The 12,805-nt window shown below is 42.1% G+C and overlaps 1 protein-coding gene across 4 annotated transcripts in view; it reads left to right on the forward strand.

Annotated features, from left to right (window-relative positions):
- LOC115225835 (probable C-mannosyltransferase DPY19L3) overlaps window positions 1–12,805 on the forward strand; it is a 43,667-nt gene that overhangs the window by 4,787 nt on the left and 26,075 nt on the right. For 3 of the 4 annotated variants that reach the window (XM_036514456.1, XM_036514454.1, XM_036514455.1), the window contains exons 2-3: window positions 3,286–3,567; window positions 12,138–12,228. In XM_036514456.1, coding sequence (XP_036370349.1) covers window positions 3,286–3,567; window positions 12,138–12,228 — 373 coding nt within the window. Of the gene's footprint in view, window positions 1–3,285; window positions 3,568–9,842; window positions 10,104–12,137; window positions 12,229–12,805 lie in introns of those variants that run through there. The other variant, XM_036514457.1, reaches the window with a different exon arrangement.

Here is a 12,805-nt window from a genome sequence, read left to right on the forward strand (position 1 = left end):
TTTTCAAAATCTGGTACCTGTATCGGTTTCCTTTGCCAAACTGCTAAGTTAAGGGGACGTAAACGCACTAACACCGGTTGTTAAGCGGTGGCGGGAGTCAAACACACACACACACACACACATTCTTTTATTCTTTTACTTGTTTCAGTCATTTGACTGTGTCCATGCTGGGGCACCACCTTAAAGGCCTCTTTTGCCGAACCGCTAAGTTACAGGGATGTAAACGCACCAATATCGGTTGTCAAGCGATGGGTGGGGAAGAGAAGCGGAAAAAAAATACACATATGTTTATGCACAACGGGCTTCTTTCAGTTTCCGCCTACCAAATCCACTCACAAGGCTTTAGTTGGCCCGAAGCTATAGTAGGAGACGATTATGGAAAAACATTTTTTTTTTTTATTAGTGTGATATAAGGGGGATTTAGCTGTTGTTTTTAGCACATCTCACCACCACCTGATACCTTCCTTGTTTCTTTGTCACTGACATATACTCTTACTCTTTTTACTCTTTTACTTGTTTCAGTCATTTGACTGCGGCCATGCTGGAGCACCGCCTTTAGTTGTGAAAATCGACCCCGGGACTTATTCTTCGGAAGCCTAGTACTTATTCTATCGGTCTCTTTTGCCGAACCGTTAAGTTACAGGGACGTAAGCACACCAGCATCGGTTGTCAAGTGATGTTGTGGGGACAAGCACAGACAAAGAAACATATACACACACACACATACATATATATATATACATATATACACATGTATACGACGGGCTTCTTTTTGTTTCCGTCTACCAAATCCACTCACAAGGCTTTAGTTGGCCCGAAGCTATAGTAGAAGACAATTATGGAAAAACAATTTTTTTTTTATTAGTGTGATATAAGGGGGATTTAGCTGTTGTTTTTAGCACATCCCACCACCACCTGATACCTTCCTTGTTTCTTTGTCACTGACATGTACTCTTACTCTTTTACTTGTTTCAGTCATTTGACTGCAGCCATGCTGGAGCACTGCCTTTAGTCGAGCAAATCGACCCCAGTACTTATTCTTTGTAAGCCTAGTGCTTATTCTATCGGTCTCTTTTGCCGAACCGCTAAGTTACAGGGACGTAAGCACACCAGCATCAGTTGTCAAGTGATGTTGGGGAGACAAACACAGACACACACACACACATATATATATATACATATATATACAACGGGCTTCCTTCAGTTTCCGTCTACCAAATCCACTCACAAGGCTTTGGTCAGCCTGAGGCTGTAGTAGAAGACACTTGCCCAAGGTGCCACGCAGTGGGACTTGAACCCGGAACCATGTGGTTCGTAAGCAAGCTACTTACCACACAGCCACTCCTATGTCTAAAATTTTTTTTTTTAATCATTTTTAAATCATACAAATTCTCGTATGTAGAACACAAATTCTTAAAGATTTTCTGGAAATTCCAAAGAATAAAAAAGTTATGAGGGGCTAGATGCAGTGTTTGAACCAGAATTCCCTAAAAAAAAAAAAGACGTACTCATAGTGACACGTAGACAAATTTGTTTTCAAAATTTCAAGTTTCATTTTGTAATATTATACATGATGTGTGACTGTACATATGTGAGAGCGCAGACCATTTTTTTCCCTTCTTTTATTCATGTTAAATTCTTACAGAATCTACCCTGTCTGAAAGATATTTGTAGACAATTTCATTAAAAAGAAAAATAAGCAAAATTGTAACCTACACCCTCTGAAAGCTATTTGTTGAAATTTTCATAAAAAGAAAATACCATTTGGTAAAATTCTGGTTTAATCCTTTCATTACCAACCCGGCTGAAACTGGCTCTGAGTGCAAATGTCTTGTTTTCATAAATTTTGAATTAGAATCTTCCACCAAACCTTAGTCACAAATACTGTTCCTAACACTCACTGAATGACAACTAAGTTATTTTACTAAATTCTTTGTTATATTTAAAGTAATTGAAAGAAACTCAGAGAATCTCAACAGAAATATGGTAACAAAAGGGTTAAAATATATAATAGAGAAATAATTCTTAACCCTTTCATTACTGTATTTCTGTTGAGATGCTCAGTGTTTCTTTCAATTAATTTTAAATATAACAAAGAATTTAGTAAAATAACTTAGTTATCATTAAGCTAGTGTTAGAAACATAAATTGTGACTAAAGTTTGGTGGAAGATTTTAATTCAAAACTTTTGAAAACAAGAGATTTGTACTACAGAGCCAGAGGCAGTTTCAGGCGGATTGGTAACAAAAGGGTCTCTTCCATCATTTGTAAGGATGAAAAGAAAATTTCAGCAATCCTCATCATGATGGAGAAAATCCAACTTATGTGGACATGCTATTCTGAAGGTCTGGCAAGGCATTCTACTGTGAAAATTGCCCAGCAGCAACAAAAGGGTACTCAGCTAGTATGTATATGTGTGTATTTATGTGTGTGTGTGTGTATATACATATATGGCTGTTTCCTGCACCAGCTTCACATAGAAGCCCCAGCCCATCCAAAGTGCCTTGGATCACAGGATGGCCTGCTGTGCTTACCTTGGATCGTAGGGCGACCTGCTGTGCTAGAGGACAGCTATTGAGTCCAGTACATCAACACCAAAAATCAAATGGAAATTGTAGTTGTGATACCTGTGCCGGTGGCACATAAAAAGCACCATCCGAACATGGCCGATGCCAGTGCCACCTTGAGTAGCTTCTGTGCCGGTGGCACATAAAAAGCACCAACCAATCGTGGCTGCTGCCAGCCCCCCCCCCCCCCGGCACCTATGCCGGTGGCACATAAATAACACCCACTACACTTACGGAGTGGTTGGTGTTAGGAAGGGCATCCAGCTGTAGAAACACTGCCAGATCAGACTGGAGCCTGGTGCAGCTCTGGCTTCCCAGATCCCCGGTCAAACCGTCCAATCCATTCTAGCATGGAAAATGGACGTTAAACGATGATGATGATGATGATGATGTGTGTGTGTGTGTGTGTGTGTATATATATATATATATATGTGTGTGTGTGTGTGTATGTGTGAGTATGTGTGTGTGTGTGAGTATATGTGTGTGTGTGTATATATGTTTGTGTGTGTGTAAATATATGTGTGAGTATATGTGTGTGTGTATATATGTGTGAGTATATATATATATATATATGTGTGTGTGCATGTGTATACATATATGTGTGTGTGTATATATATATATGTGTGAGTATATATATATATGTGTGTGTGTGGTGTATATATATATATATATATATATATATATATAATAAAAAAAATCTGATTATGTCTGTTTCTTCTTCAGAAATTTCAGTGATGGAATCCAGACAACGGAGGCACACCAAACCTTCGGCTAACAACAACCAGAAGAACATTCCTGCAGAGGACAAGAAAGCCAAACGTGGTAGCAAAAAGAAGAAGGTGCCTGCAGCTTCTCCTCCAAATAGTCGTCCCAGTACTGGACAATGCGTGACCATCTTGTGGGGCCTGATCGGTATATTGGCTGCTGTCGCCATTGGTTACGCACATGCAAGGTACATGTCCACCTTGCACGACAACTATCTTTGGTTTTCTCAGATTTCAGTAAGTACCTTGTTTATCTTTTATTCTTTTTACTTGTTTCGGTTATTAGACTGTGGCCATGCTGGGGTACCACCTTGAATGTATCGACTCCAGTACTTGTTTTTTTGGGGGGGTTTTTTGGGGGGTTTTTTTTTGTAAACTTGGTACTTATTCTTTTGGTCTCTTTTGCCAAAGCACTGTTACATGGATGCAAACACATTAACACCGGTGTCAAGTGGTGATGGGGGGACAAACAATGACAAATACACACACACATATCTAAACCATAAAACCCCATGTAATTTGCACACCTGTGTAGTTTACACAGGTGAGTTTCAGGATAAAAATTGTTAAAAAAAGCTTCTACTCATGCAAAATTCGCACCCAAGAGTTTTCAGAATTTCCAATATGGCTAGGGAAAAAAGGTTTTCAATTTAGTTGTACTTAGCACAATTAGATTTCATTAAATAAAAATAATTTCTGTTAACAGGTAACATATTAAAAACTCTGTGCCGGTGGCACGTAAAAAGTACCATCCGATCGTGGCCATTGCCAGCCTTGCCTGGCCTCTGTGCCGGTGGCACGTAAAAGGCACCATCCAATTGTGGCCATTTGCCAGCCTCGTCTGGCACATAAAAAGCACCCACTACACTCATGGAGTGGTTGGCGTTAGGAAGAGCATCCGGCTATAGAAACACTGCCAGATCAGACTGGGCCTGGTGCAGCCTTCTGGCTTCCCAGATCCCAGTTGCACCGTCCCAGCCATGCCAGCATGGAAAGCGGACGCTAAACGATGATGATGATGAAGTGTTTGTGTTGTTTATAATAACCTTTATTTTACACTTCTTTTCCACAAGAGATTATGTCCGATCTTTAGACATACTTCTGTAATCATGATTACAGGAAAAGTTGATAATTCTTATCAACAAAGACAAAGCTGATAAATATGCACAAGTGTTGCAAAATAAATTTAATCTCTCTCTATATAAACGGCAGTTTGTCTGTGTGTGTTTCTGTGTGTCTGTTAGGTTGTACCCTCACCCTGACCACGGCTTTCAACCGATTCTGATGAAACTTGACACACACATAGCCCAATGTCATAATTCAAAACTAACGCAGCGAAAATTTTGAAAAGTTCCCCCAGTTCTGAAAAAAATCGATAAATTCGACATGGGGTCGAGAATCAGAAACACAAACCGCAAACTGTCTAGGGGACGCAACTCCACCTTTTTTCACTCTCAAAAAAAATTTACCATCATTTTTTTCCATTTTTTTGCTATTTTTTGGCTATAACTCTCTAAAAATGCTTTATAGTTATTTCCCTTACAAACCTGAGCAACGCCGGGCGATACTGCTAGTTACTGATAAACATCAGCTTGGATGATACTTTATTCAACTGATAGATGAAGGTGACCAATCAGACCGATTTTGTAAACAGAATTCTGATTGGTCGAAAGTGTCTTCTTGTCTCAAGCTCTGATTTTCTGCCTATTCTTGTCGGAACCTTTGATATGGAGTATTGAAATTTTAATCCCTTTCACACATATAAAATGTCAAGCAAACTTAAAAATTTGTCATTACCGTTTTAGCCGGGATACCAAAGTGATAGTTTGGTAATCCGCTGAAACAAACATTAAAAATCGAAAGGAGAAAATAAACAGCTTTGCAAGTTTAACTCAGTGTTTATTGAACAAGAGAGGTGCAAAATTTAAGAAGTGACTTGTTAGAATATACATGTCTGTGAGGAGACATAAACAAGAATAGCAAAAATCTACTATGCCAGAGGAACTGGTGATACATATATTACAAGTGTTCTATGAAGAGAACATAAGATTGCTGCCATAATTCAACATGAATGCGAAACAACATTAAACATCGTATTAGGTAAATGAAGGTTTCTATAGGAACGCTACGTCATATTCACTTAGTGACACCACTGGGAGGTGGTCCTCAAAGTCGCTGGAAATAGAGATCTCCAGGTCCAAATTCTTGGATGGCCCCACTACACTCTTGGTGTGGTTGGCATTATGAAGGACATCCAACTGCAGAAACCATGCCAAATCAGATTGCAACCTGGTGCCACTTCCCAGTTTTTGGTCAAACTGTCCAACCTATGCCAGCATGGAAAACAGATGTTAAATGAAGATGATGTTGATAATGATATATATATTTTTATATACATTAAATCTATATTGATTTCGTGGAAACAGCTTGCCAAAGATTTGACATGGTCACCAGCTGTTCTAATTAACTCCCTCTGCTAGTTCATTTTTGTAACATAAAACTTAAGGTGTTTTTCTGTGTGTGTGTGTGTGTGTGTGTGTGTGTGTATCATCATCATCATTTTAACATCCATTTTTCCAAACTAGCCTGGGTCACATGTAATTTGTTAAAGCAGATTTTTACAGCCGGATGCTCCTCCCCTGCTTCCTGGAAAGGTAATAATTCCTCATAGCTAGACATTTTATACGGAAGACCACAGATGAACAACCCCACTTGTTTGACAATGATACATATTTACAACTGTTATGTGATATCAAGACTAGGGTACACATGCACACAGAGGTGTCTGTGTGTATAGATATACATACATATAGGAGATATGCTGTGACTGCGAAGACCCGACAAATAATGTGAGTTCATGGCTGTTCCTGCACCAGCTTCACATGGAAGACCCAGCCCATCCAAAGTGCCTTGAATCGTAGGGCAACCTACTGTCCTTGAGGAGACCTATTGAGTCAAATACATTAACATCAAAAAATCAAAAGGAAATTGTAGACGTGATACCTCTGCCAGTGGCATGTAAAAAGCACCATCCGAACGTGGCCGATGCCAGTGCCGCCTTGACTGGCTTCGATGCCGGTGGCACGTAAAAAGCACCAACTGATTGGGGCCGATGCCAGTGCCGCCTTGACTGGCTTCGATGCCGGTGGCACGTAAAAAGCACCAACTGATTGGGGCCGATGCCAGTGCCGCCTTGACTGGCTTCGATGCCGGTGGCACGTAAAAAGCACCAACTGATTGGGGCCGATGCCAGTGCCGCCTTGACTGGCTTCGATGCCGGTGGCACGTAAAAAGCACCAACTGATTGGGGCCGATGCCAGTGCCGCCTTGACTGGCTTCGATGCCGGTGGCACGTAAAAAGCACCAACTGATTGGGGCCGATGCCAGTGCCGCCTTGACTGGCTTCGATGCCGGTGGCACGTAAAAAGCACCAACTGATTGGGGCCGATGCCAGTGCCGCCTTGACTGGCTTCGATGCTGGTGGCACGTAAAAAGCACCAACTGATTGGGGCCGATGCCAGTGCCGCCTTGACTGGCTTCGATGCTGGTGGCACGTAAAAAGCACCAACTGATTGGGGCCGATGCCAGTGCCGCCTTGACTGGCTTCGATGCCGGTGGCACGTAAAAAGCACCAACTGATTGGGGCCGATGCCAGTGCCGCCTTGACTGGCTTCGATGCTGGTGGCACGTAAAAAGCACCAACTGATTGGGGCCGATGCCAGTGCCGCCTTGACTGGCTTCGATGCTGGTGGCACGTAAAAAGCACCAACTGATGGGGCCGATCCAGTGCCTCCTTGACTGGCTTCGATGCGGTGGCACGTAAAAAGCACCAACTGATTGGGGCCGATGCCAGTGCCGCCTTGACTGGCTTCGATGCTGGTGGCACGTAAAAAGCACCAACTGATTGGGGCCGATGCCAGTGCCGCCTTGACTGGCTTCGATGCTGGTGGCACGTAAAAAGCACCAACTGATTGGGGCCGGGCGTCTCCATTCTTTGTTATCTCACCTGAAAGGTTCAACATCCTGAGATTGTCCTTGAGTACTTCATCCCACATCTTTCTGGGTCTTCCGCTTCCACATGTGCCATCTGCTTTGAGAGATCAGCACTTCTTTATGTGTCTGTCAGCATCCATCCACATCACATGACCAAGCCAGCTCTGTCTTCTTTCTCTCTTGCACACAGCAACTAATTCCTCTTATGCCACAGAGGAGAATACACTCTTTTTACTTGTTTCAGTCATTTGACTGTGGTCATGCTGGAGCACCGCCTTTAGTCAAGCAACTCGACCCCGGGACTTATTCTTTGTAAGCCCAGTACTTATTCTATCGGTCTCTTTTGCCGAACTGCTAAGTTACAGGGACGTAAACACACCAGCATTGGTTGTCAAGCTATGTTAGGGGGACAAACACAGACACACAAACGTATACACACACATATGTATACACATACATACATATATATAGCACAGGGGATAGCGTGCTGGACTTCTAATCCAGTGGTCGTGGGTTCGAATCCCACCAGGGATGCTGACTGCTACTTTCCGTCCAGCCTGTGCTAGCACGGAAAACTGACATTAAACGATGATGATGATGATGATGAGATGATACGACAGGCTTCTTTCAGTTTCCGTCTACCAAATCCACTCACAAGGTATTGGTTGGCCCGAGTCTATAGTAGAAGACACTTGCCCAAGGTGCCACGCAGTGGGACTGAACCTGAAACCATGTGGTTGGTAAGCAAGCTACTTACCACACAGTCACTCCTGCACCTTTTGAAATCAATTTGAAGGGAAAACAATTTCTGCCTCTCTACCTATCTGTCTATTTGTCTCTCTGCCTCTCTGTCTATCTGTTTATTTGTCTATCTATCTACCTATCTTTACATATTCACACACACACACACACACACATATCTATACACTTGTATATACACTTGTAATTCATTCTTGGTAACAGCTGTTAATGTTTGTGCATGATGCTATATATTTGTGTGTGTGCGTGTGTGTATTTATGTTGGTTTGTGTTTATGGGTTTTGGAGTGTGTGTGTGTGTGTATTCTTGTATCTGTGTGTGTGTGTGTGAGTGTGTTTGCACACATTTGCTTACCAAAAAGAAAAAGAATTTTCTCTAAGTCTTGCAAAAATCACTTCGTAAATCTGTTTCAATCTGTATAGATTCTTGCCACAACCTGCGACACACACACGCGCATTCTCTCTGTCTGTCTGTCTGTCTGTCTTTCTCTCTTCCCCTCACACACGCATCAACATATATATATATATATACACACACACACACACACACATGTACAAACACATGTACACATTCTTTGTCTGTCTGTCTCTCTCTCTTACACACACACACACACACACACACACACACACACACACACAGACATATACATATACATGCACACACACTCCCTGTCTTGCACACACACACACACGTCAGACCTATCCACCTTCTCTCCCTCATCCTTCTCCTCCCTCTTTGCCTCTTCATCATATGCACTTTGGTCCTCCCTCTTTCTCTTCCCCCACTCACTCACACACACTCTCTCAACCATTACTACTACCACCACCACTCACTCCTCCTCCTCCTACTACTACTACAAAGTTTGACAGCCAAATACTAAGGTGGAGACCAAGTGTTGAGGAGGACCTGAGAACTGTTCTGTGATTTGCAAACCCAGGCTTATACAGGCGCACGCAGCAGTCCTTTCTCTCTTGCTTACCTATCTATCCATCTATCTATCTACCTATCTCTCTCTCTCTCTCTCTCTCTCTATCTATCTATCTATCTGTCTGTCTGTCTGACTACATATCTATCTATCTACCTGCTACTCTCTCTATCTGCCTATCTATCTACCTGCCTATCTATCTATCTATCTGCCTATCTATCTATCTGCCTATCTGCCTCTCTGTCTATCTCCCTCTCTGCCTATCTACCTCTTTACCTCTCTGTCTATCTACCTCTCTATCTATCTATCTATCTCTCTGCCTCTCTATCTGTTTATTTGTCTATCTATCTACCTATCTTTACATATTCACACACATATCTCCACGCTTGTACATACACTTGTAATCCATTCTTGTTGCCACTTATTTACACACACCCATTCATTCATTCACCACACACACTAACTCATACACATTCTGTCCATCTCATTCTCACACACAAACACACACACACACACAAACTCACCCAAACATATACTTGCTTATTCACACAAATTCAAAAGAACACACAGATATTCTCCTACATACTTTTTCACATTTTCCACTTTGCCAATTATTTTCCGTCTCCCTTTGTCTAATCCTTAATTACTTTTAACTTAATTTTAACTCCCCTCAATGCATTTAATTACCGTGTTCCCCCCTCCTCTTTTACATTCTTAACCTCACCTACTAACGGCGTTAACCATTGTCCTTCTATACCGTATCACATACATACATACATACATACATACATACATACATACATACATAAACACACACACACACACACACACACACACACACTCTTCCCTGATGCCTGAACCCCGACACCGTCACAAGAAGCGGTCTACCACCACCAATGGCCAGAAGAAGCAGACCCCGATCAGCAACACTACAGAATCCAGCGCAGACGCACAGACAGGGTCCGCCTTGCTCTGGAACCTCATCTGGTTGGTCAGCATTGCACTGGGTGCATACGTCTGTTGCATTTGCGGCTGGAAGCATGCCCTCTACATGGCTCAACTGCACGAGAACCAGTTATGGTTTTCCAACATTAAGGTGAGCTCTTTCTAGGAAGGACAGGCTCGGGTCACAGTAGTAGTATTAGTGGTGGTTGTGTGTTGTGGTGAAGGTGTGTGTAGTGAATGTGTGTGGCCCACAAGCATATGGTTGTGAGTTCAGTTCTCAGGAGTACCTTGTATCCTTGAGCAAGACATTCTGTTTCATGTTGCACTTCTCTGTGGAGGCACGTGGCCTAGTGGTTAGAGCAGCGGACTCGCGGTCGAGGGATCGCGGGTTTGAATCTCAGACCGGGCAATGTATGTGTTTATGAGTGAAACACCTAAGCTCCACTTCTGCTGACTCTTTTGCCACAACTTTCTCTCACTCTTTCCTTCTGCATCTTGCAGCTCACCTGTGACAGACCAGCGTCCCGTCCAGGTGGGGAACCTATACGCCCAGAAACCGGAAAACCGGACCTTATGAGCCAGGCATGGCTCGAGAAGGAACAAACAACAAACAAATGTTGCCCCACTCCACTCAGCTGTCAAAAACGAGTTGTATTTCAAAGGATCAGCCTTGTGTCACATTCTGTATCACACTGAATCTCCCTGAGAACTACATCCAGGGTACATACGTCTGTGGGGTACTCAACCACTTGCATGTTAATTTCACAAGCTGGCTGTTCCATTGATTGGATTAATCGGAACCCACATCATCATACCTGACAGTGATCTTTCTATCTATCTACTAGCAGTATTGCCCGGCGTTGCTTGGGTTTGTTTCGATCCTTTAGAATTGGAATTTTTGAAAAGTAGAAATTTTGCATCAAGTAGCTTGTTATTCTCTTTAAGCGAACATTTTTCTGGTTGAAATACACTGAAAGATGGCAACACAGCAGTCAAAAAATCGTAAAAAATAGGGATTTTCATAGAAAAAAAGCGCCTTTTTGATGTAAATAATTTTTGGTGTTAACATGGTCTGATTTGAAATTTTTTCTTCTATGGAATGAAGAGCAAGCCCTCTTCTATCATACTCTAAATTTTGGTCAACTTGTGCTGCAGGGTCTCTGAGGAAATAGTATTAGTTGAAGGCTACCAAACCTGCCACACACAGACAACTTCAGCTTTATATATAGAGAGATTATTAATATTATTATTATTATTATATTATTATTATTATTATTATTATTATTATTATTATCAAAAGAGTAGCAAGCCAGCAGAATTGTTAGCACTCCAGACAAAATGTTTAGTGACATTTTATTTATCTTTACATTCTGAGTTCAAATACCTATTTCTTTACTACCCACTTGGGGCTAAACACAGAGAGGACAAACAAGGACAGACAAAGGGATTAAGTCGATTACATCGACCCCAGTGCGTAACTGGTCCTTAATTTATCGACCCCGAAAGGATGAAAGGCAAAGTCGACCTCGGCGGAATTTGAACTCAGAACGTAGCGGCAGACGAAATACCTATTTCTTTACTACCCACAAGGGGATAAACACAAAGGGGACAAACAAGGACAGACAAACGGATTAAGTCGATTACATCGACCCCAGTGCGTAACTGGTACTTAATTTATCGACCCCGAAAGGATGAAAGGCAAAGTCGACCTCGGCGGAATTTGAACTCAGAACGTAGCGGCAGACGAAATACCTATTTCTTTACTACCCACAAGGGGATAAACACAAAGGGGACAAACAAGGACAGACAAACGGATTAAGTCGATTACATCGACCCCAGTGCGTAACTGGTACTTAATTTATCGACCCCGAAAGGATGAAAGGCAAAGTCGACCTCGGCGGAATTTGAACTCAGTACGTAACGGCAGACGAAATACGGCTATGCATTTCACCCGGCGTGCTAACGGTTCTGCCAACTCGCCGCCTTATTCTGAGTTCAAATATCATCAGAGTCGAGTTTGCTTTTCATCCCTTCAGGGGTCGATAAAATAAGTACCAGTCATGTACTGAAGTCAATGTAATCAACTTACCCCCCTCTTCCATAACTGTTGACCCTGTACCAAAATTTGAAACTAATATTATATGCCATTCATTTAATCCTTTATGTTACTGTTCATTCTTTGCAGGAATTGGAACGAGAAATATCCTTCCGGACGGAGTCGGGCTTGTACTATTCCTATTATAAGCAGATGGTGAATGCTCCATCAATAATGGAAGGTGATTGCTGTTATTTATTTTTTTTTATCTTTTTTTTTTTGTTTCAATCATTTCACTGTGGCCATGCTGGGGCACCACCTTGAATTGAAGATTGTTTTTTTTTTTTTTTTTGCTAGTTGAATGAATTGACCCCCCCAGTACTTATTTATTTCAAACCTGGTATTCTATCAATCACTTTTGCTGAACTGCTAAGTTACAGGCATAAACACACCACCACCAGTCGCCAAACAGTGGTAGAGGACACACACACACATATATATATATATGACAGGCTTCTTTCAGTCTCCGTTTACCAAATCCACTCACAAGGCTTTGGTTGGCCTGAGGCTATAGTAGAAATTTTCCCCAGGTGACATGCAGTGGGATTAAACCCGGAACCATGGTTGTCAAATACTAGTGGGGGACAAACAAAGACACAAACACACATATATACGATAGGCTTCTTTCAGTTTCCTTCTACCAAATCCACTCACAAGGCTTTGGTCGGCCTGAGACTATAGTAGAAGACAATTTCCCAAGGTGCCACGCAGTGGGACTGAACCCGGAACCATGTGGTTGGGAAGCAAGCTTCTTACCA

This window comes from Octopus sinensis, linkage group LG28, assembly GCF_006345805.1.
Source record: "Octopus sinensis linkage group LG28, ASM634580v1, whole genome shotgun sequence".
Lineage (NCBI taxonomy): Eukaryota > Metazoa > Mollusca > Cephalopoda > Octopoda > Octopodidae > Octopus > Octopus sinensis.